At 38.2% G+C, this 23358-nt stretch overlaps 1 protein-coding gene across 1 annotated transcript in view; it reads right to left on the bottom strand.

Annotated features, from left to right (window-relative positions):
• Window positions 1-579: 579 nt before the first annotated feature.
• epb41l5 (erythrocyte membrane protein band 4.1 like 5) overlaps window positions 580-23358 on the bottom strand; it is a 37279-nt gene continuing 14500 nt past the window's right edge. Inside the window, exons 11-26 of the mRNA XM_040148225.1 lie at window positions 23162-23231; window positions 20492-20661; window positions 19181-19287; window positions 18847-18865; window positions 17921-17966; window positions 17441-17559; window positions 10260-10411; window positions 9768-9865; window positions 9262-9396; window positions 8231-8298; window positions 7165-7287; window positions 5672-5753; window positions 5134-5214; window positions 4940-5002; window positions 4509-4648; window positions 580-3793 (exon numbers count right to left, since the gene is read on the bottom strand). Coding sequence (XP_040004159.1) covers window positions 3724-3793; window positions 4509-4648; window positions 4940-5002; window positions 5134-5214; window positions 5672-5753; window positions 7165-7287; window positions 8231-8298; window positions 9262-9396; window positions 9768-9865; window positions 10260-10411; window positions 17441-17559; window positions 17921-17966; window positions 18847-18865; window positions 19181-19287; window positions 20492-20661; window positions 23162-23231 — 1543 coding nt within the window. The 3' untranslated portion in view covers window positions 580-3723. The remainder of the gene's footprint in view (window positions 3794-4508; window positions 4649-4939; window positions 5003-5133; window positions 5215-5671; window positions 5754-7164; window positions 7288-8230; window positions 8299-9261; window positions 9397-9767; window positions 9866-10259; window positions 10412-17440; window positions 17560-17920; window positions 17967-18846; window positions 18866-19180; window positions 19288-20491; window positions 20662-23161; window positions 23232-23358) is intronic.

Raw genomic sequence — 23358 nt, 5'->3', positions numbered from 1 at the left:
TGTACAGCCTGTTCAAATGCAAAGGTATAACTAGTGTGTTTAAATTCAGACCCAGAGAAGCTTAATCTAGTAAGGCTCCACCTTTTTAATGCCTTACAACTTTGACGTTAGTAGTACTGCATTTAGAACACGCTGTATATTTTAAACTGGAGGGTAAATGGTGCAAGAGGAAAATCGTCTGCTCCACTCTCCGCCCAGCAGAGGTAAACACGGTTCTGTGCTACCACCCTGTGGTAAACGGGATAACACACAGTCAAAACTGTATCAGCTGGGTGGTATCTGTGGTGGTATTGTGCTAGCTGGCTCGCTACCACGCTGTCATAGCTTTCTGGGACATTTGAACAAAACAGATACATTGTTAATGTTATTAGTAACATCTGTGCTTTTCCTGCTATGACAAGTCAAAAGGTCTGCCAATAAAACAATTTTGCATAGAAGGACTCATTGTCTGTTTGCAATTCTGCTTGGCATGTCAGTTTGTTGAAAAGAAAAAGAAAAAGAAAAACAAAAAACAACTCGTATACATCTGTCATTTTTAATGGAACCTTGAACTTGAAATATGTTCCACACATTGCTGGAATATAAATGAACATACAGGGAAAAGTTTGTGTTGTGAGTGCAGCTAATGTTGGTTTAGATTCTGCAGTACAGAGAGGAATTTCATTCAAAACAACTCACCCTGTTCTAACTATCTTGGGTCTGCTGAGTCACGAAGCCTCCTTTCAGCCAAAGAATTGCAGACTGTGGCCTCTTATATTGTCAATAACTGAAGGAGAGCTTAACACATAGACTAAGGGACTGTCAAAGGGTTTCATATTGTTGTAATTATCTCAGGAGTTTTTAAATAAAAAATGTAACGCCATACCTGGGCTCTGTTAGCACACCATTCATTGTCAATGGATCATGTGAAGAATCAGTTTGATTATTTTGTAAATTACCTTTAATGTCTGTGTGACACTAGACAGAACTCTTAACCAACAAGATCTAAGAAAAGCATGTGAATTGTTTTGAAAGGTTAGTTTTTCCTTTATATTTTAGTGGATGATGCAGCTTCAAAAAGTAGGATTCAATTAAAACCTTTCTGAGGGCGGCGAAAAAATACCACTTTGCAATGCTCTTCATTAGATGACAAATGGTGACATTAGTTAATAAACTCAGATTCAGGTTATTACTTTAAAAAACATTTTTCTTTGAACAGTCCTCTGATACAGATACAAGAGCTTTACTTACAGTATAACAGACTGGGTGGATTTAAACAGGGATGCAAAATATGATTTTTTTTTTTAACCTTCGAGTGATCAAGGTTATTGTTTCATAGCTGGTTTAACAAGACGAAAATCACATCTGGTCCGCCGCCGAGCAGAAAATCAGATTATCTAGTCTTGCATAAATCCGACTGTAATCACGACAACCTCCTTTGCAAATAATTCAACAGTAGCCAAACAATAAAAATAAATGAGAAACAACGGACTCCTACTGTAGCAAAGCTTTACTGAATCACGATCAAGGTATTCCAGGAAAAAAATAAAAGTTTATATAAAAATGCATTTGAGATGTCACAATCTGTGTTTTTCCCAGTCAGTTTGATCAGTAACACAATTCCTACTGCTTTTGTGATTAGAAAACACCTCAATGCTGAAATTCTCCTTAGTACGCTGTAACAATACTGCCAACATAATTTTCAAAAAAATATATATAAATCTACTTCGTATCTACAGCCAGCTGATGCCATTATACTGACAACACATTGCAACTGGGTGCTACAACACTTTTGGACAATATGCAATATTTGAACAATTACACTGAGTAGTAGCATAAATAACTGTCACTGCTAAGAACACATTGTAAAAACAGTCAGCTTCCCTTGTTCAAGACAGATAATGAAATCAACATCATACTAAAAAAAACTACACCGATAACACTTGAATGAGGGTCCAGACTTGGTGATTATGATGTATGGGGTAATGGGAATGGAAGATGAGATCTACAACTCTACCACTTTAGAGTCAGTGTGATATACTTCATTAATAATTCAGAAAATGTAGAATTAGGCTTCAATTTCACATGTAAAAAAATTTTCCTCCAGTTTTACAATTAATCAGGAATTGTAGATTTAAGATGAACAGCCGTACAAGTGATATGTTTGTACTGTGGCATCTCCAGCATTCTTACATGAGACATTTTGAATACATTCATTTACATAAGGCAGGGTAATAGCTACAGCATGTTAATACTTGAGTCATTGTCTATAACAGGGTCAAATTACGGTCTAAAATGAATTCAATCATCCCGTTAGAGGATCCAAACATTGGACACGTCCATCACGTACTCCAGTAATCACAATTAGCTAAGATTTTTCAACAGCAATTGAGTCGCGTTCACGTGTGACATTTACATCCCCAGTTTAGAAGTTAAAATTGATGAAAGTAATTAAAGTATGAAAGCAGTGGTTTCAAGTGAAAACTAATTATAGGATCACATTTCACACAAATTGTTGTAACTTCATATTAAAAGCCACGATAAGACTTTTTTTAGTGGGACAAACAGGCTCCAAAAGGAGACATAGAACTAACATTCATTAGTGATTTTCAATCCCTCTTGATGCTGGAACCAAAATGTGCAGATTTAAAAAGTACTGCAAAGGGAAATTAAAAAAAACAAACATCAAAAACAGAGAAAAATGTAGGAGCGTGATAATAAAAACAAAAGTTGAAAAACCAAAGTTGTGTTCTCTATCATCAACCATTGCAAGGAATTCTTTCAAGGTCCAGTGTTGCAAAGATAATCCAGAGAAGTTTTCCTATCCAGTGGCTGCAACAGACGAGATTCACATGTAGAACTGACTGGGTTTAAAAAAAGGTTCGTAGTGTGCTACAAGGACAGTACAGTATCATATCCACGCGTTTCATCATGTTAAGAGTCCAGGTGCTGTTTCTCTCTTAGAATCAGCATTTTAAGTTAGTGTCTTTCTTTTAGCTGTCTTTTTTATAGACTTGTCTTCTCAGTCCTGTATCCAGTGTACTTCAGCAGCTCTACATATGAGCTGCTGTTCTGTACATGTGATTGCACAGAAAAGCTCAGAGTAGCAGAGATCCAGTGGTATGCACTGCCAGTGATAAAAGAAAAAGGGGCTGGGGGAGCAGCACTAAAAGAGACAACCTACCCTTTATGTCATAAGCCAGTGGTTGATGCTGCTATGCAACGTACCTTACAGTGTCATGAGATGGTGGATTTTGGCGAATGAGCCCCAACTTGACCTGTGTAGCAAACAAGACTTTCATTACTTGTCCTCCACAAGAAGATGGTGCTCATTCTTAGAGACTGAGGTTTGGTTGACTGGATGGATTAAATACATGGCAGGTCACTAACGGTGAAACTCAAACAGGAACTTCACTTGGTAGATGTTACGATGTTAATACTGGAGCTAAATGTCTGTTTTACAAAAAACAAGCTTGGTGTCAGGTTGTCATGGAAAACTGTACTTAATTTCCCATTGCTGATCTGTGTTCTTAATTAATTTTGTTAAATCTGTTTATTAGTGAGGGAGCAATTGAAATTGTGGTGCTTGTCAGCTGCCTCTTCCCTTCTGCTTTCCTCTTAGACCACATTGTTCAGCACCGCCAGCCCAGCTTGCTTGTGCGCGGATGGGTGAGAGGGTGATGGGATGAGGTGGGAAAGCAATCAGGGAAATGAATGTTGTGGTGGTGGCTCCTCATTTCTTCATCAGAGCTCAGTGGTCAGGAGACCTCTGGGTTTGGCTCCATCCTCCGAGGCTGGCGGCTGACCCACAGCGCTGTGGGACACAGGAGGGGCAGGGTGGTAAAATTACTGCATCAGAAATAGAGACTACTTCGCCAGTAGAGACATTGAAAACACGCTTTCATGTTGATTAACTATTTAAGAGCTTATAAGTCCTTAAAAAAACACTGCTTTAAAAAGAATTCATTCCTTTTTCATAAAACACACAAAGACAACTATGATAAAGAACAGATGAAATAATTCATTAGACAAAACACCATCATCATGTGGTGAGTTACATAGCTGACATCATTCTCAACTCTACTTGTGTTCACAGTTGTAACTGTGTGAACTGAGTTACAGCACAATACTGAGTATGGCTTGACTTTATTTTGCCAACCAGTTTACAGCAAGAAAAACTTGCATTACAACAAATTTCATCAGTTTTTTGTGACCTTTGCGGTGCCTCTCAAGGACTCGGTAGTTTCTAGTGGTGATTTCACAGGGAGAAACAATGATGAAAATTTAAAGTAAACTCATGATTTCTCATAGTACCAAGGTCAAGTAAGAATTACAAGTGATTTCAGCCAAGTGCAAAGACAGCTAAACATCCTATTTATATTTCACTTGCTGTCCATCTGAAGTGCTTTTGCTTTGGGATTATAGCTGAAGGAAGCATTTTCTTGCTTGATCAGCAGGGGTCAGCATACTACAACGCTTGCTTTAAAAACAACCTTTAAGCGCTTTGGTTCAAATCCCAAGAATTTTACCTGGCGGAGATGGTGTTACGCGTGTGAGCGAGGTGGGGGAGGGCTGGGGTGAGAGCAGCTCCCCCATCTGCAGGGAGAAGAGGGGTGACCTTAGCAGGGGGGTCGAGGTCGAGCAGGCCGTTAGTAAAGACACCAGGAGGCTGCATTAGGAGGGGATGAGGAGAGAAGGAAGGTCAGTTTCTACATAGCCTCTACGTCAGCTAAAGTGTACAGCAACTATGCAAGTGTATATGGAAGAAAACCGGAGAATTGTATGACCGGTTTCAGGACAATGGACACAAATTAAAATAATTAAATGCACATCCCAGCTGTGTGAAAGATTTCTCAAAGAACCTGTGGAAAGAAAGGAACGAGCCGACACAAAAGCCAGACAGACAGGAAGACAGCTGAGCAAGAGAAAATTGGACGGGTATAAGAGGTTGACCACTCACAGCAGTTGTTGGAATGATCCAGCGGGGTGTGATGAGAGGTTTGGGCTGCTGCACTGGTGGCAGCTGGAAGACAACCGAAAAATACTGTCATACTCTATTGACCATGCTAATTTATATAAGGTGCGTTCAACCCTTGTTTGACCCCAAATGACAGGAGTTCAAAACTGTTGCACATACAGTGGGCTTAGACTTACTGCAGGAGTCGGATCAGTGAAGTCGATCAGGTTGTCAGACAGTGAGGGGGTGTTTTGCAGGTCCACTTCCTCTGCTTTAACCTGCAGAATGACACGAGCACTCTTCATCACAACATACAAATAAGAACGAAATCCATACAAATCCTGTATTAGATAATCAGTTCACATCGGGTTCAACATGATACATAGGTCAAAAAGGAGCCATACAAGTGGCCTGCGTACATCTTTATTAGACAGAAACTCCCTCAGGTTAAAGAGCTGTCACAGTGAGACAGTGGAACTCCTTGCACAGCTTGGGGATTTCCTTCATGAGTCACTTCAGGAGGGTACAATAAGATGGACATGGAAAATGTACCTGTACCGTGTAATACAGTTAATGTTACGAGTTCCTGTACATGGTATTAAAAAATCGAATTGAACAATATTCATTCTCAGGCATTCAAAGAACAGTAAAAACTCCATACATGTGTAAAAGGATTCATGATAACAAATGTGAATGCACCACAATAATTAATTTAACTGTTAATAATCGTATTACCTTTGGTGCCATGCCTTCGCTGGCAGACTCCGAGGGCATCTTGGGAACAGAGGGATTTAAATCTTCAGCTAACCTCTCGGCACTGATGAACGGAACAAGAGGAAAGGTTGGGGAATTTCAGATTTCTGTTCCACTTAGAGAATTTCTGATAGAATCATTTACTTAAATGCACTTTCAGATCACACAGCCAAACATACTGTTTTCAAAATTACTTGTTTTGCTTGATCGACAATTCATAACCACCAAGCAAATTTGAGAAGCTGCAACCAGAAAAGTTAGGTTTTTTGCACTTGATAAATGCCTTAAAAGAGGAACTCATAATCAAAATTGTTAACGATAAACAGTGATTAATCAGTTTTTTGTTCCAGAAAAACACGAGTCTACATTCTCCAGACTGAAGAAAAAAAAACAAGCTTGAATAGTAGAAGCATTTACTGCATCAATGAGCCTGGAGCCATACGGCCTTTGTGAATTGTCTGGTCAAGCGTCTGCCTGTGTGTGTATTTTTGTGTCATCCTACTGTAAACACTTCTTGAGCAGAGACACCAGCAGTATCCAGGCAGAACTCAAGTCATGTGACTCAGCACACCCAGACTCTCACACACACACACACACACACACACACACACACACACACACACACACACACACACACACACAAACCCACGCACCAATGCGCGCACGCATTACTCGAACATGCCAACAGATGTCAGCAAAGACTACATAGAGAGAGCAACACCTTTTGTCTCCGATCATCGTGAAATCTGTAGTACTTATGTTTTATGTTCTGGTGAGGTGAACACAGGTCTATATAATTATCTATGATATAAAATTGTACAGTGAAGTTGATGCCACTGAAGAAGAAGCAGATGAGCACTGTACTGTGCAGTTGTTACTCTCTAAACTCCATATTTGTACCCTTACATATAACTACTTTTTATCCTCCTTTATTCATTTCTTTTTAAGATCTAAATGGTCGAAAACGTCTTTCTTTCTTCATACTCTAAAGGTCAGAACAGCTTAAGTAGGTTAAATCAATGTGATCATTACAAAAGGTGTTTTTAAAGTCACAGGTACAGTGAACTAACATCAATTTACTTAATCCCAGTCAGGACAGTTGAGTGATTAATCCACGACAAAACGTCGATACGTCTCCTGACAATACATTAAAATAAAATATTGGTGAAAATTTTCACTAAATGTATCATTTGACTTAAGGTTACAGTTAGATAAAGGGAGGGGGAAAAATAGATCATATGTGTGTGTATCAGTCCTTTCAGAAGGTTTAGGAATCTGCAGCTAGCATCAAAGATTTCCTCTTCCACTCATCTGTTCTCCCTGTTTCTCTGTCTCATGATATCTGTAAGCACATGCACTGGGAATAATGAATAAATACAGAATTTACCTGGGTGACAAATTATAGTGTGTAGTGTGCACATACAAATTAAAAACTGCACACAGAGCCTTAAGTACACACAAGCAAACTCACTGACCTGGCCCCTACTAATGAGACCAGTGAAGCTGGCTTTAGCAGGTCCCAGGAGTCCTGGGTGTCAGGGCGACTGCTAACAGAAAGAGACGAGTTACTGCCCATTCTCCCGGCACGCACCTTCAACCTGGCAAAAGACAGCACCTATTTTTGTTTGTGCCAGTTAATGTCTATAAAATGCACATGCCTGCAGGAAATATTCAGTTGATTTACAGAGAAAAAACGTGACTCACAGGGAAAATCTCTGCACAATATAGTATTCATTATATTATCTTGCTTTAACCTATATGACAGTTTCTTAAAGAATTTATTTTTATCCAGGTTTTCTTATAAGTTACTTAATCTCTAAACATAATAGATTCAGTAAATCCCTTTGTCTTTTCAAACCATATCTTGAGGCTATGCAAAACAGTAATTTTGACCAAAATTGTGACCAACAGCATTTACCAAATCCAATGTGGCTAATTCTCCAGTTTGACCCGTTTACTGTCTCTCATACAAGACAGGGACAGGACTTGCTTGTCTTTATGGCTTTGCTTATAGGGATGAGCTGCAAGTGATGTAATGTTGTGAGCTATGCTAATAATCGTCATGAATATGCACAAGGTTTATCATCTCTACCAGCCTGGATTGTGATTTGTGATTGGTTGAGACAATGCAATGACAGTTGGTATGACTCAGGGAAATGAAAGAGGAGGAGGGAAAAGGCCCAGTTTCAAGACAATGAAGCACAAGCGACAACGGCTTTTCTCCTGTCCACGTTTGCTCTATACGGATTTTGTGCTGTACTAACTTTAAAGGAGAAGAGATTAAAAAAAACTAAAAAATAAAAGATAAGTGCAGTACCATGCTATTAAAATATAATATTTTGCACAGTTAAATAAAATTTGAGAGCCTTAGCAAAATCAGTCTTTTAATGTCTAACACTTAGTTCACTCACTGAAGTTCAGTTTAACAAATATAAAAACATTTTTTAACATTCATTCATTTATTTTAATTCTGTAACTGCAGATTAGTGAACTTTGGGGGAGAAAAAAAAAAAAAAAAAAAAAAAGTGGTCATGGTCATACCTGGCAGAAACTTCCTGCAAGTTACAGTTTTTCTCTCCAACCATTACGACGTGTTCCTCCAAAGACCCCTACACAAAGGTAACAGAGAGAGATACATGGATAATCAGAAAGAAAGAGGGAAGTGTTGGGAGTGGGGGACTTATACAGACATGCATCTCCAGTCTACTTAGTAGCAGAATACCATTACAAGTTCACAACTGTGACCACTTCTGCATTTCTGATATATTTGAGGTGTGATATATTATAACTGTGATGATTTAATTCTATTGCGACACACTTCAACATCAAACAGATGCCATATGAAAGGGCTGGATAAGACCTTGTTAAGTTCCATACATTCTGGTACAAGAGGAAGCTCTGGTAGAATGCACTATAGTTTGATATACATAAAAAAGGTCATTATTTCAATTTCTTAAACCAATCAGAGGCATCAAAGGAGGGACAAAAAACCTGCACAAAGAGTTCTCTTGTTGAAATTATTTGGACAGGCCCAATATTATAAGGAATAATAAGCCTCCACCCAAAAACGGGTTAAATTTGACAAATGTTCAATCAAAACAACTTGATTAGAAACCATGGAGCAGATTCAACCACCACAAGTCCATATTTCAATTTGCTTAGATTAGTTTCAGTAAAGTTTCACTGTTCACTTATTATACTTGTGCACAAACACAGAATGTGGAAGGGCTAATATAGCTGAAAGAGCAAGGCTGCAGTCATTTCCCAAAGTCTTTTGATATTCAGTAAGTTGATATACTCATTTAGTTTGACTTATAAGGGAAAAATAAATTGGCCAGTGGTTTGTTAAAAAATAACCTGAGGCAATTCCAGATGTTGATGGGGCTTTTATCCTTACACACCTTTCAAATTAGAATCAATAAACAATACAATGCAGCACTTAATCTAAATGCAAAGTAAAATGCTTTTATAATTATCATGTGAAGTCTAAAGTATTGTAATTGTATTATCTTAGGTTTCTTTTCTTCTTCTCTCCTCTCTTTCTGTCCCCTTTAGCAGAGTCTGTTCCTCACCTTGAGGGCAGCAGCCTCAGCTTGTGCCTTTAGGATGTTACTCTTCAGATCCTCTGGGGTGCGCAGTGGAGTGACAACTGGACTACTGCTTGTACTGCTCAGAGCACACTTCTCTGTGAGCTTCACCACATCCTCCTGTTGGAACAGGGTCAGATGGGGCACACATATCCATTAAAAAAAAAAACAAAAAAAACAACAATAAATAAATAAATACATTAAAATATGTTTTTTTTTAAAAGAGGTATGTTTGTGTATACTTCCTAAACCCTCAACCCAGAAATACTCCCAAAATAATTGGTTAATGTTTAAATACTGAATTCTAGTTGATGTGCTTTTGAAAAAGCCGGACCTCATGCTATGTCACACTTGCTGTCATTTCTCCACGTTTATCTCTGCTGGTTTGGCTCAGAGCTTTACACACATGTTACTAGACTACATCTAGAAGGCACCAAAAGGCTTTTACTAGTGCTGGTTTAAGTAAAAATACTATATAAACAAACACCCACCTGATTGTTCATGGCCATATTGACATTGATGTTATTTCTCGGAGTAGCGAGAAGTGGACTGCTCTCCAACTCCAGTTGTTTCAAACGAGCTGCTGCTTCTGAAGACGCACACAGATACTTTTAAATGTTCACACATACCAACTTCATTGTAATCTTTCAGTGCTTGTACAATAAAACTTATATATTTAATATTATTATTAGGATGAAATTACAAGTACTATTTATAATGTCTCACTTTCAGTGCACTTCTCTAGAAGTTCTCTTTTGTTTACTTATTAACAACATGACGCACATAATGTGCTCTGGAGTTTTTTAATAACTGACTTAATGTAAGTCCAGTGGTTTTTGCCACTATATTATACTGCCAATTACATTTACAGGATTAGAGGAAGATTGGCCTCTAAAACTAGACTTTAAATATTTTCAAATTTGTTAGCATAATTTTCATTGTCACACTGATTCCACTTCATGGTAGGTTTTCAATTGCCTCACCAGTGAGGCTGAGCGGATCTTCTGCTGCGACACTGGCAGTGGCATAGGCACTGCTTGGTCCTGCCTCCTCTGCAGCTGTCATCGTGGGAACAACAGGAGCCCTGAGGACATCATCAATGCATGTCTCCATCAGGTCAGCAACCATGGGCACACTAGAGACGATAAAAGATCGAGGAAGAGGAAGAGGAAGATAAAAAAGAAGCGGTAGGTCAAGATGGGAGTTTACCAATAGCTGCATTTAAATATAAAACATACACAGATACCATGGAGGAGATAATGCAAGTGTTTAACCCAAAAAGGAACAGAAGAATTCAGGATTATACAGCTGTACAACTTACCAGCAGCATCCATAAGATATGAATGGACCCTGCAAAGATGGCATAACTGGCCCATGACAGAATACATTTTAGAATAATACCAATCTCCAATAAACTAACAACAAAATTAGAATAAAACAAATAAAACCAACAAATAAAACAGGATTTCCATTTAGGCTGATGTATTTGGAAAAATATATTTGAAAAAGAAAGATTTGTCATTTATGTAAAGTAACAAGTATATCTGAAATAATAACTCATGGATAAAGCAAATTATAAAGCAACAGATTTACAGAAGCACGATTCAGCCCATGGTAATAAGTCTTCAAAGCAAGTAAAAACTTTTATGGAAAATAATGTGTTGTAATATTCTTAGAATTTGAAGCACCAGGAGGCAAAACATTTGATACATGGGTTTTGGTAGAAGCTCTTCCAGCAGCCCAGTAAGTACCTCATATTTCTGTAGCCTGAAGACACAGTGAACATGAGTAGTATACAGTATATTACTATATACTGCCTGGAGAGAACAGGAGCTCAAGCACCACACGTACAAATATGTGAAGAAAAATACAATGCTTAGCCAGAGGACTCAAAAACCAAATGTATATAAACACTCCCACATGTTCAGTAATCCATGAAGAAAACAGAAGGGACAGTGTGGATGTATCAAGCCCACATGTTGGCAATAAACACAAACGTAAGACAAGAAAGGGGAAATAAAGCACAGATACACATAGCAAGGACGTACTGTGTCCTCCCAAGTAAACACTTAATAGTAATTAGGTACTCTGTTCAGCAAGAAATTCAGTTCTCATACATGATGAGTCCCTCCTCCTCTTCAATTGGTGAAGAGAACTGCTCTTTCATAGTCTTTTGACAGAGGGTCTGAATGTATTTATATAGCAATCTAAAAAAAAGAAAAACTTACGATGACTAACAAAAAAAAAAAAACAGGCATGTACAGTCGCAGTTTTCAATGAGAGATCTCCAAAGAAAATCTTTAACTATCCAGAGATTTAAAGCAGGAACTAAGCAGAAAAAAAACATGAATTTGAACAGCAAATATTTTGTCAAGTTCAATCCTAACAGTAACCTGCTGCATAGATTTCCTTTGTTAGTGTGTTTCATAGTCAACCGCAACAATTTATCAGTCCACTAGCTTGTGGCTAACATTTTAAAATTTAATTTAGTGTGCGCTCAAGCTAAGAAAGAACAGCAATAGAGGATACAAAATATCAGTCAATTTTACATACCGAACAAGAGCCCAAATGCCCGGTAATGCTTCTCTAACAGTCAAGTAGCAAAAGGGATCAAACACACATTAAAAGGGCTATTTGAAGCTACACACTCTTCTGTGTCAAGAGTAATCATGTCTTTATTCTCTGAAATGATTTAAAACATACCGTTCAGAAAGATATACATCCTTTGGTCACAGTTATGTTGTTAACATTTAACTAAGCAAAACTATTCTGAAATCATCTTAATTGGGTGGGTTGTACAAGAAACATTTGTACAGTGGTGTAGCTGAAGTGTAGGTAAGCATTCTGTGGATGTCAACTTCTACACGCTACTCTTTATATTTATCAGCCAACACAACTACTACCTTGATGGCTGGGTCATTTCATAAAAACCCTCTGAACTGTGCCGTCATCGCTGCGGTTGTGTTCACAAAACAAAGATACAGTGTACGAAAAATCGATAAACTCTTTCCATTCAATTTTGATTCCGTTTAATATTTTAATGGAGTTACTCTTGTGTGATTTCTTCCCAGAAGCTGAATGAGAAGGTCAGTGTCAATTTCATTTCTGAGTATACAGTCCAGGATATGTTTAGCACTGGAAGCAGAGACAAACAGCTAACTTCCAACAAAAGACAAAAATTTTTGTTATTCCAGCATGTTTTCAATGCACAATAAACAATATGTAAAAATAACAGATTTGGAGTTCTGCGAGATGCACCTTTGACAGAGCGAAGGTAACTCTTTCCCCCTGTTTCTGCCTGTAGTGCTAAGCTAGGCTACCAACCTATTGGACAAATCTTATCAGATGCAAAAGACATCAGCCTTCTTATCCAACCTCCTTTTAAAACAGAGTAGCAGATCCATGAAATGTGGAGAACAAATTAAATATAAAAAAGAGAAAATCATTATTTTTTCTCATATAAAAATCATTTGATGGAAGTCAAAATTACTATAGCAACAGTGTTTGCTTACAAAAACATGAAGTTCTTTTTGAGAGAGTGAAAACGAAGCACAAGTTAACTTGCCTAAACTCTCCAGGAACTATGTGACCTATTGTTTCCTTGCAGAATTAAGAGTGGAGTTGAATTCCTAGCCCTCACACTGATACCATCTCATCCCAGCCAGCCAGTTTAATAATGAGGTTAGGAGTGAAGGTCAGAGGAAGAAAAGGGGGAAGGAGAGAAAGAAAGTACTGTGGGTAGGACGAAGAAAAGGGGAGAGAAAAGAAAGTGAAAGGAGCAAAGGAAGATTATCTTTTCAGAACTGTCTGGAGCAAGGATCAAGAAAGTGGCCGGAGATGCAGAGATGGACTGAGAAACAGAGCAAAATAAAGTGTGACTGCAGGCTTGGAGAAGCTTGGAGAAGTGTCAGTCTGTGACGGGTGTTACTAGACTGCATAAGTGACACAAAGTGGTTTCTGCTGAGGAATCTTTCAGTTAATAAGGCACATGTGAATTCACACCAAGTGTGTTCTTTCATGTGGTACATTCACTACCACAAATACCAGAAGTTTTTCATTGGCGAGTCACTGCTGAGCCATTCCCATTTATTAGTGTGCTGTCCAATTCATGTCAGTACTGAAGGTGAGACCGCTGTCAGTTGGTCGGATCTTTCCAACTCCTTGTGGGGAGCTTTGATGAGACATGAGCAGGGAGGATGGAGGGAAGAGGATACCTGAGGACAACAGGGTGGAGTAAAAAGAGAAGGACAAGGGGAAGAGGACAAACAGGAGGGGGGTTTAAGAAATAAGGAGTGAGTGAGAGTGGATGAAAACCAAAAGTGAGACTTGGGGTGGGGGGTGTGAGGGGCATTCAATTAAAATAGAAAAAAGAAGATGAATGAGAGGGGGGGGGGGTAAAACAGAAACACAGCTTGTTTAACACAGGAATAAAAAATATAGAGAAAGAAGGGAGGAACAGAAGGCAGCAGAAGAAAATGTGAGGCAGCTGGAAGCTGATAACATTGGTAAAGACAAAGAGATTAATTCTTTGAAGTGTAATTCATTTCTGTGTCAATGCTAAGGGCTCTATTTTTATTTTGTCATATGACATAACCTGTTCATTTTAAACTTCTGTCTGGATAGAGAAATTGTGCCGAGGATAATGAAAAAAATGTTTTAATGGACATGAACCAACATGAATAAGTAAGGCGTGCACTGTTGTGATAAACTAAGCTGTGTCAGGATACTGAATAAGGCATACAACTTATACTACATTGCTTCCGCAATGCAGTATAAATTGTACACTAGTGTGCAGTTAAGTGTATGGTGTGTATGATGAAAAGTGTTGTGACGTGAACACTTGAGTTCAGTGAAGTGGACCGAATTTCTCTGGAGCATCAGTGACCTGGCTTTGCACCTTTAACGGCTGAGGTTTGATGGCTTATGTCAAATTGGTGTTTATATATTCAGTGCTGGAGGCACTATTCATGATGACAGCTCTACTGGGAGTGTAAAAGGTGAGGGAGCATACACTTTCCCATCGCCAATGTAACAGTGACCAACTTGATGGTCTTTGAATAGTTCGTAAGCAGATGAACTTCCACTGAACTTTTATATTTTCCATATATCCTCTCGTTAGCAATAGAGATGAGTTTGTTTTTTTTTGGTTTTTTAACTAGTTCCAAAGGCACTAAAGACTTATCTACTCACATTGATGATAAGGTTACAGAGAAGCGGAGTAATTTAGAGGAATGAGAGGCAAGAGTAAGAGAGCTGGCAAGAGATAAAGACACAGCACTACATGAGAGCATATACAGAGTCAGAAGACAGCTGTAAAGCATATTAACATAAATAGGAAAAAATACAGAAGTACACCATAGGAGAAAACATGAAATTTTGAAGTTACTCAGAGAACATTTTAAAAATTCATTGACATTTCCAATTATAATTGTTCAATTAGTATCTGTTAAAAATTTATTTTAATTAGGAGCTGTTTGATACTTTTGTATACATCCGTATGGAAAAAAAAAGTATCTATTAACTATTACAGGTTTATTGGTACTATTTCCATGTGATTCAAAAAAATGCAATTCACTTTTACAAAACTCTTATCACTGACTTGGACTATTTTTGAGATTCATTCAATCAATAAAGTCAGTGACTCCAACTGTATATATAATATATATACAATTTAGAGCATATCGTCAGCTTTAAGGCATCATATCACAAATTTTATTCTCATTTGTGCTTGGTAAAGTTAGATAATGACTGGTATACAGACAGAGAGATAGAGGACATTGATTGTTCATGTCATCAGGAGAACAGCTGAGAGTTATAGTGCTCCATGCAAAATCATCAGTGTCATCTCAGTTTAACATCTTGTGCTGATAAAATACACAGCAACTTGTATCACTTGTGTCAATGTTGGTAAAGAATTTTGTATGATTGAAGAATTTTCTGAAGGCTCGACAGCATAGCCTCAAGAACAATGGATCATATTCACAGAGCAATGTGGGCCTGTGCATGTTGTGTATTCTGAAAACAGTAGCATAATTGGCAAACTTAATCTTGCTTAAAACACACTCATAACTGACACCTACTCGGAAGTAAAAATCAAGAGCCCTTGGTGTACAGCACAAAATGAATAGAGTGCGGAGGACAAAAATAACACCCAGAAAAGCTTTAGAAATATTTCTCGTATGGAGTAACCAGTATTTGCAGCCTTTAGGATTTACAATTTACCCTTTGAGCAACAAAGTCTAAAAGAGGAGGATACAGCATAATTAGTATGATAGATAATCACACTGTCTTTGCACTAGCCTTATCCAAGATCATGCCTGTGCACCCTACTTTTATGGGTACTATATTAAAAAAAAAAAAAAAAAAAAAAGCCCCTCCTCTACAGAAATGACAGGCAATCCTCTTATTACAGCTGACCAGAAATTTAGTTTACTAGAAATAGGATAAGCCGGAGCTGTAAATCTGAATGAGGTTTTTTTTTTTTTTTTAATGAAGAGGCCAGAGTAGCCTGGTTAGGAAATAATAATACTTACTTTATGCTGGAAAAAAGCAAGTAGGCAAGTCATGTTTTTTAACTGTGTCACCACTAATAACCTGACTTTTTTTGTAAGGCCATAGCATCTCTAATATGTTAGCAATAAGCTGATTGGAAAAAAAAAAACTTCTGTTAATCCTAAAATGTTGTTATAATATCTTGTAATATCTTTACACTTTTAGAAGATAGATGAGCGTTTAAAGAAGATCGGGTGTTTCACAGGATGCACAGCATGGCATTAGGTGGCTAAAAGGAGAGACACCCCGACACGGACCAAATTCTAGAACAGAACAGATCCAAAGAATCAATCATGTCACATCGCTGATTCGTGATACCAAACACAAGATCCCCGCAAAATCATCCCATCATTTCCTGCACCGATTAGGTTGGCATTTCATGCTGATCAAAAGTGGACAAACAAAGATAAACAGGAGACAATGTAAACTGCAAGAGAGCCCTTTTCCGAAGCCAAAATCATAAAGCCCGTCACTGCACAGCGTTTGATTGGTTAGAGCCAGAGCAATGGCAAGATTCAGTGCTTGAACGTACCTACCTGGCCTGCATCCAGACAACACCAATTAGTCCTCAGTACATGCTAATACTGGAACACACAGGGGAACATTACAGGTTTATAACTGAAAAGGTTGCATACATATTTGTATGCATATGTACATTTCACACCCACACAGGCTTCACATAACACATGAAAATGCGTACTGTGAAAAAACAGATTTAACCCACACACAAAAAAAAAAACCCAAAAAATGAAATATAATATATTTATACACACTGCTCTGAGGCAGCAACTCTGACTGAGGGTAATGAAAAATGAGAGGGAAAATATGGCAGAATAGAGGAAACAATGAGCTATGAGATACTACTAAAATTAGATAAAACAATAAAAAGGTAATATGAGAGGCACTGAGAAGAAGAGTGGCAAGTACTAGGACAGTTTTTGTATATCAAATTAAAATCCGGACAAATCCTTACAGAGTATGTCTGCCTCCTCATCTAACCACTACCTGTCTCTGTTAGCTGTCCAATATCAGTCTTTACGCTATTTGTCTAACTGCAGTCCTACTTTTTTTGAGTTTAAATCTACCATCTGACCTGCGCCTCAGGTCATCGTGTTTGCAAGCCACCTTCCCATACACAGTAGAAGTACATAACCTGTATGTCCAGCAAACCTGCAAAAACAGGGCAGGAGCTTGAAAATAGGGAAACAGAACAGCCAAGCAAAGTGAATATACTCTCTCTCTTTACCTCCCTAACTCCTCCTTTCCTGCCTTCCCTGGTCACAACCAGTCAGACTCTCATGGCATTGTACCATGAAAAACACACCAACGGTAGCTATCCACCAACTTCTTTCAGCACCAAACAGGGATCAGTTGGCCCTTGCCAAGCTAACCCAACCTAACTTGCTTTTCCGTCACCGGTTTTGTAAGTTACCATTGGCAGATGAAAAATCTTGATTCTTCCATTTTTCTCTTCCATCAAGAGTTACTAGGGACTGGAGTTTATTTCAACAAATAAACTAAAAAAAATTATAAAAAATAAAATTAAATAAGATCTGAAAGACATTCGAAAGAACTGACTGCACCAAGTGGAACACTCAATCAAGGAACCAACCTCCTTTTTTCTCCTCCAGGACTCCTAGGCAGTGCCTCAATTTCCATCGGTCCACAGGCAGAAGCAGCTGCTGGGGTGACCACAGGCACGCCTGACCAGGCACCTCTACTTGGAGAAACCTGAAGGGGGGAGAGAAAGACAGGAATTATAAGAAACAGAACAAACAAGATAGCGAGTAAACATGGTAGAGGTACAGAGAAAGGCATGAAGAAGCACAAGATTAGGATGAAATGAAAATAGAGATTTGAGATTGATAAATGAATAAACACAAATTTGAAATCTTCCGATCAATAAGCCTCGCTTTCATTGTTTTTTGTCAAAGCCTTTTTACATTAGCCTGTATCTGGTCATACAAATGAATTTGTTTTCTACGTGCTGTCTATTGGGGTTCAAAACCTGCCTGGGTCAATATAATGAGGAGAGATTAAAAAAACAAACAAAAAAAAACAAACAAAAAAAAACAGCAGTTTTGCTTCCCACCTTGTTGTCTTTGCTGGAGCTGACTCCATTGCCTGAGGAAAGAACTCTGAGCAAAGAAAGAAATTGAGATTTCATTCCAAAAAATATAACAGCACAACACCTAAACACTGTGTGTTAATTTATACTCTAAATAAATTAACTGTTTTTCAGTGTCGTCTTAAGAACATTCAAGTGACACATAAACCACATTTTGGGGCAATGCAGATGTACAATTTGGATACATTTATGGCAATACTTTTTCCATAATCATCTTTTTATTTAGTTTACCAGGTTATCCATAAGCCAATCAGCAAATCTCCGTCCTTATTTAAGACGGCATTGCTACATCCTTTCGTCAGGAAAAATGTTTTGTTGCTTCAAAAGTACCGGCACCGTCAGAGTGTAGGTTTTTTTCAATTGTGTGTGATGAAAAGTCACAGGAATGTTCATCATCCCAATGCTTTGAGTCAGCTGGTCCCATGATAGCTTAAAACTACCACTGAAATAATTTCTTTAGCCCACACGCATATTCCTTTAACAAAAGGCTACCTCTGTCACATGATTATAGCAGAGCCTTGTGGTGAAACTGAATGGGGAGAGAGAGAGAGACCAAGCGAGAGAGAGAGAGAGAGACCAAGTGAGAGAGACCAAGCGAGAGAAAGAGAGAGAGAGATAGAGAGTCACAGTACTTGAAAACTGTAGAGAAATTTATATGATTTGTAAATCAAGCAATTGCAAGTCTCCCCATTCTTGTTCATTATCATAAATGAGAAAATGCAAACAGGACTACACAGCAGCTGTGCTAACACAACTGATAAATAAAATGACTTAAAAATTTCTCACCCTTACATTAAAGCTGTAGAACATGGATAGGGCAGGTAAAGTAATTTAAACAAATTTAAACAGGCAATGGCACAATCACATAATTTAAACATCAGTATACTTACTCCTGTGGATTGAATGGTCCTGTAAAAACACAAACAAAGAACAGACAGTGTTGTGTACAGATATATACTAAAATGAAAACCTGAATACATGTTTTCCAAAGAATGCATAGATGTCTATATTTTTACATCATGTATGACCTTTCTATTTCTGAATGAAAGGGTAATGTGACATATATATATATATATATATTATATATATTATATATATTATATGTATACATGTGTTTGCATGTGTATATTTTTTCTTATGTGATATGTTAATAGTTGTTTTGTACTGTATATATATAGTCAGTAAATCCCATTTGCTGTGTGACTATATGAGTGTTGTCCTCACCTCTGTTCTGCATGGTTCTTCTTGAGTAACGTCGACTGGGCCTTCTCTCAAAGGAGGCTGACCGCCTTGCTTTATTGGCCTTGGTTGTCTGATACTCTGTCTTTCCACTGGTAGCACGCACACACACACACACACACACACACACACACGCACACACACGCACACACACGCACACACACGCACGCACACAAACACGCACACAAACACGCACATAAACACGCACACACACGCACGCACACAAACACGCACACAAACTTAATTTACTCTTACAAAGATTTCTATTTGTTCCCATACTGTAAGTAATGGTAACCTTGACCAGCGCAGGCCAAATCATTAAATATAAAAGTCAACTTTTCCTGCATATTTTTATGATGTATCTCATTGTCTCAAAAACTACAGGCGCAGCGATGACCCCTGCTGAACTCTGGACCCATCCAGGCGATAACCTTCTATTAACAACGAACCCTGTAACCTCTGAGTTAAACCAACATTACTGCCAATGCTTATCCAACTGGGTAATGTTTAAACACACAAAGAGGGAAACTAGCTTGCTACTGCAGTATGTTGACACTGAGTGCCTGGTTTGAACCACTGCAAGGATCTGTGTGTACACGTGGGCTTTTTTGTATGTACAGAGGAATGATACTGTACGTCACACTAGGATTATCTCTGTTGGTATTTTCAAACACAAGGTACAGAAACAAACATGGCCTTTTATTGATGTGGCACCTAACTCATCAGAAATTTCTCGTCTCTCCTGTAAATAAGCAATTTCGAGACTTGGGAAAGCAGTTGCCACCAAGTGATGTTTTAGGTGTGCTTTATTAACGGGGCTGAATGGTTGTACAATAGTTTATTTTATGTTTTACATTTGTACCTAATTTTTATCTATGTAAGTTTTTTTTTTTTTTTTACTTTGAAATTTATTTTTTTTGTTGATTAGATTAAAAAAATCCTAATTTCATCCACTGTGAATTAATGTTGTTTAACAATAGAACATGAAAAAAATCCAAGTGGGAGTGAGTAATATTCTATAGGCACTGTAAACACTCTTACGTGCACAGCATTGTACATGGGGAAATGATGTGCCGTAAGGCATGACATTATTATGTAAAACTCATTCCCAACAAAAAACTGTGTTTTTACTGTTGGCTTTATTTTGCAAATCTATAACTGAAATAACTTTAAGCTCTGCGTATTTGATACAAAAGTATATCACAACCCTTGTTTACCAACCCTGAGCCTAGACAAAAAAGCCATTATTCAAAAGCATCCCCAACCCTTCGATTTGCCAGGATATCCATCTATTACCTGTATCTGAAGCGTGATCCCATCCGTATGAATCCAGAGTTTGCAGAGTTCTTGTGTACTGGCCCTCTCAGCCTAAAGAAAGCATGGTGCTCCACAGCACACTTCCAGAGGTGCTTACAGGCCTTGGGATGGTCCATCCTGAAAACAAAGGTGTGCTCCTGCTCTTTACCCTGAGAAGGATTGGAACAGGGTTAGATTTGGGTGATACAGAGAAGACGATAAAGTCTCAGTAGAGTAACATGAAAGCATCTCATATGACCATCTCCAGTTGGAACAGAACTTGCAATCATGGCACATTGTCTTACAATCCTCTACATTTTGAGCTATAGCAGGTTAATTTTTAAATAAACTTACGAATCATTCGAAAGTCCTTCAGTCCTAGCCGATATATTTTCCATAAAACAAAGCTCACGTGCTAGTTCTTACTTGTGGAAGGAGATTGATATGTGAAAAATGAATGGGTGCACTACAGTGTGCAGGTGCTGCCTCATTAATCTGATTTCTCGTTGCAACCTAGATGAAAGCCTTCCCGGCACCGCAGCCAGTTACAAAACATGTGTTGCAGACATTCCAGTATCACAGTCATATTCTTTGCACAGTTCTTTGCTTTGTTTTCCTCCTTTCATTGGTTATCAGGTGTACTTCTTATATTCTACACATGCACCAAAACAGGAAATACTACAAATCTACACTCTGCTTAAGAGGGACCCCTGACCATCTCACCCAAAGCTGAAAACCCCCACAAACCTTTAAACAAATGCGACAGACAAACCAAGATCCGTTCAGAGTACCTTGTCCAGAAAGCACTGCTAGTTTGCACATGCACAGCCTCCAATTTATTCAAAGTCCACGTAATATGCTTGCATGTGTGATCTAATGCAGTTCTGAACCAGCTGGGGAAACCTATTAATAAAAACTGGCACATTTAAAACTCCCAATGCCTGGTTAAATTCAGCATTATAGATGCCAAATGACTCTTGCTTGTAACAAGGTGATTTTTCTGTGGCATTGATATACATAAAAGAAGGCAAAAAATATCTATATAAAGCCCTTCAAAATCTCAACAAGCATAGCTTCCTCCAGGGCAAAAATGCTGTTCAAGTAACAGACAATCTCTAACAAGACAGAGCCACAGTTAAGTCCACATTGTTTAGCATTTTTATTGTTCAACTGACAATGTAGCATATGTTGCTTATGCTTTCACATTGATCCCAAGTCCTCGCATGCCCTTTTAGATCTAAAAAAAATATTTTGCACAGACCTGACACTTGTAGCAATTCTTAGCAGGACCCGACCACCACTATGAACGACAAAGCAAAACTTGGTCCAACTTGGGTCCTCTGGGTTTGATGGGATGGGGTCTTCCCAAAGACCTCTAATAGTAATGCCAAGAGACATATTTAATAGCCAAACAAAGAGACAGAATCTCACACACAAGCTCGCAGACATACTGTGTATTCCAACTAGCTACATTTTCTTAGAAATTCTCTTTGACTATGGGATGTGACTCTTTCACTGCCTCCATCCAACGTTAAAGAGAGCAGACACAATTTACTCTCAAAATATGTGCAACAACTGCCAATGCAGTGACCGTCTGACAAGACTCACAGCCAGCCCCCTCTCTTTTGGTGTAATTTCTAAAGCTCCTGCTGTATGTGTGTGTATGTGACAGAATAGCATCTTGGTACAGAATTAAAAACCCAGATTTACTGTACAGTGTGTACAGTAAATCCCTGCGGTGACAAGACTAGCATACAGTATACAACAGTTTAGTGCAGAGTTGGGAGGTGAGAACTGTGTATGTGTGTAGGAGAATGGTGCATACCAGAAATACCAGAGGGGGCAGGCTTCTTTATTAACCTCACTCACAGACCTCCAGGATGGGCATAAACAGACCCTCCTCTCTCATATACACTAGCCTCTGGGTACTACAATACAAAGTCTTGTTTCATTTTGATTTAGAACCAACCTTTTTTAAGGCTCGGGCACTACTTCAAACAAAAGATTTATTTCATAATTTCATTTCTTTCATTACAAACAAAGCAAGCTCTGCATGTTTGTACAGTTTCTAAAGTGGAAAAAAAAAAAGACTTGTATGGTCTACCTGAGATTGTAAAGAATAATAGCATTATCTTTGTAAGGTATGTGATAAAACTGTTGAGATTTATCCTGAAGTGCAAAGTGGTTTGTTTGTTTATTTGTTTCAGGTTTGTTTTTGTAACAGGGCAAATGAGAAGGGTTCAGTTTATTTTTCAAGCTGTAGTAATTTATAAATTTTATGTATTTAATATTTTGCAATTCACAGAGGACACAGGCTGAAGTAAGCTTGGATTCAAAGTGGTACCACAGTTGGATGTGCACAATTAAACAAAAACTGTATGTTTAGAGATAATTTGTCAAATTATCACAAGGAGAAGTTTACTAAGTTTAATGCTTTTGCCTTGAAACTGTGTCGCTATTGGAATCTATTGTTACCACCTTAAATCCCAAAAACTGACTAAATTTGCCATCCTATTAAAAGTGAGTGTTTGCTCTTTCAGATTCATACACATGCCTACACTGATCCAAATTGAAACAGGAGTGTTTATGATAAATATTAGCTACTGTAGATAAGGAGCATTGGCATTTTCAACATTTCACTGTATAGTAGGTGTGTGTGCTCATGCTCACTTGTTCATCATCCTCCACTACCACAAGTGTCAGCTTGCTCTTCTTGAAATCTAGACGAGTGATCTTGGGCCTAAAACAAACACACAGTACATCCAACACAATCACACAAACAAACACAAACAAACACAGGAATGAGTAAGACTTACAGGTGTAAGCACCTTAGTAAATATTTCAGTAATACATAAAAGGTCATAACC

The sequence above is a fragment of the Xiphias gladius genome, chromosome 16 (genome assembly GCF_016859285.1).
Source record: "Xiphias gladius isolate SHS-SW01 ecotype Sanya breed wild chromosome 16, ASM1685928v1, whole genome shotgun sequence".
In the NCBI taxonomy this organism is placed as follows: Eukaryota; Metazoa; Chordata; class Actinopteri; order Istiophoriformes; family Xiphiidae; genus Xiphias; species Xiphias gladius.
This window is presented reverse-complemented; position numbering and strand designations above follow the sequence as displayed.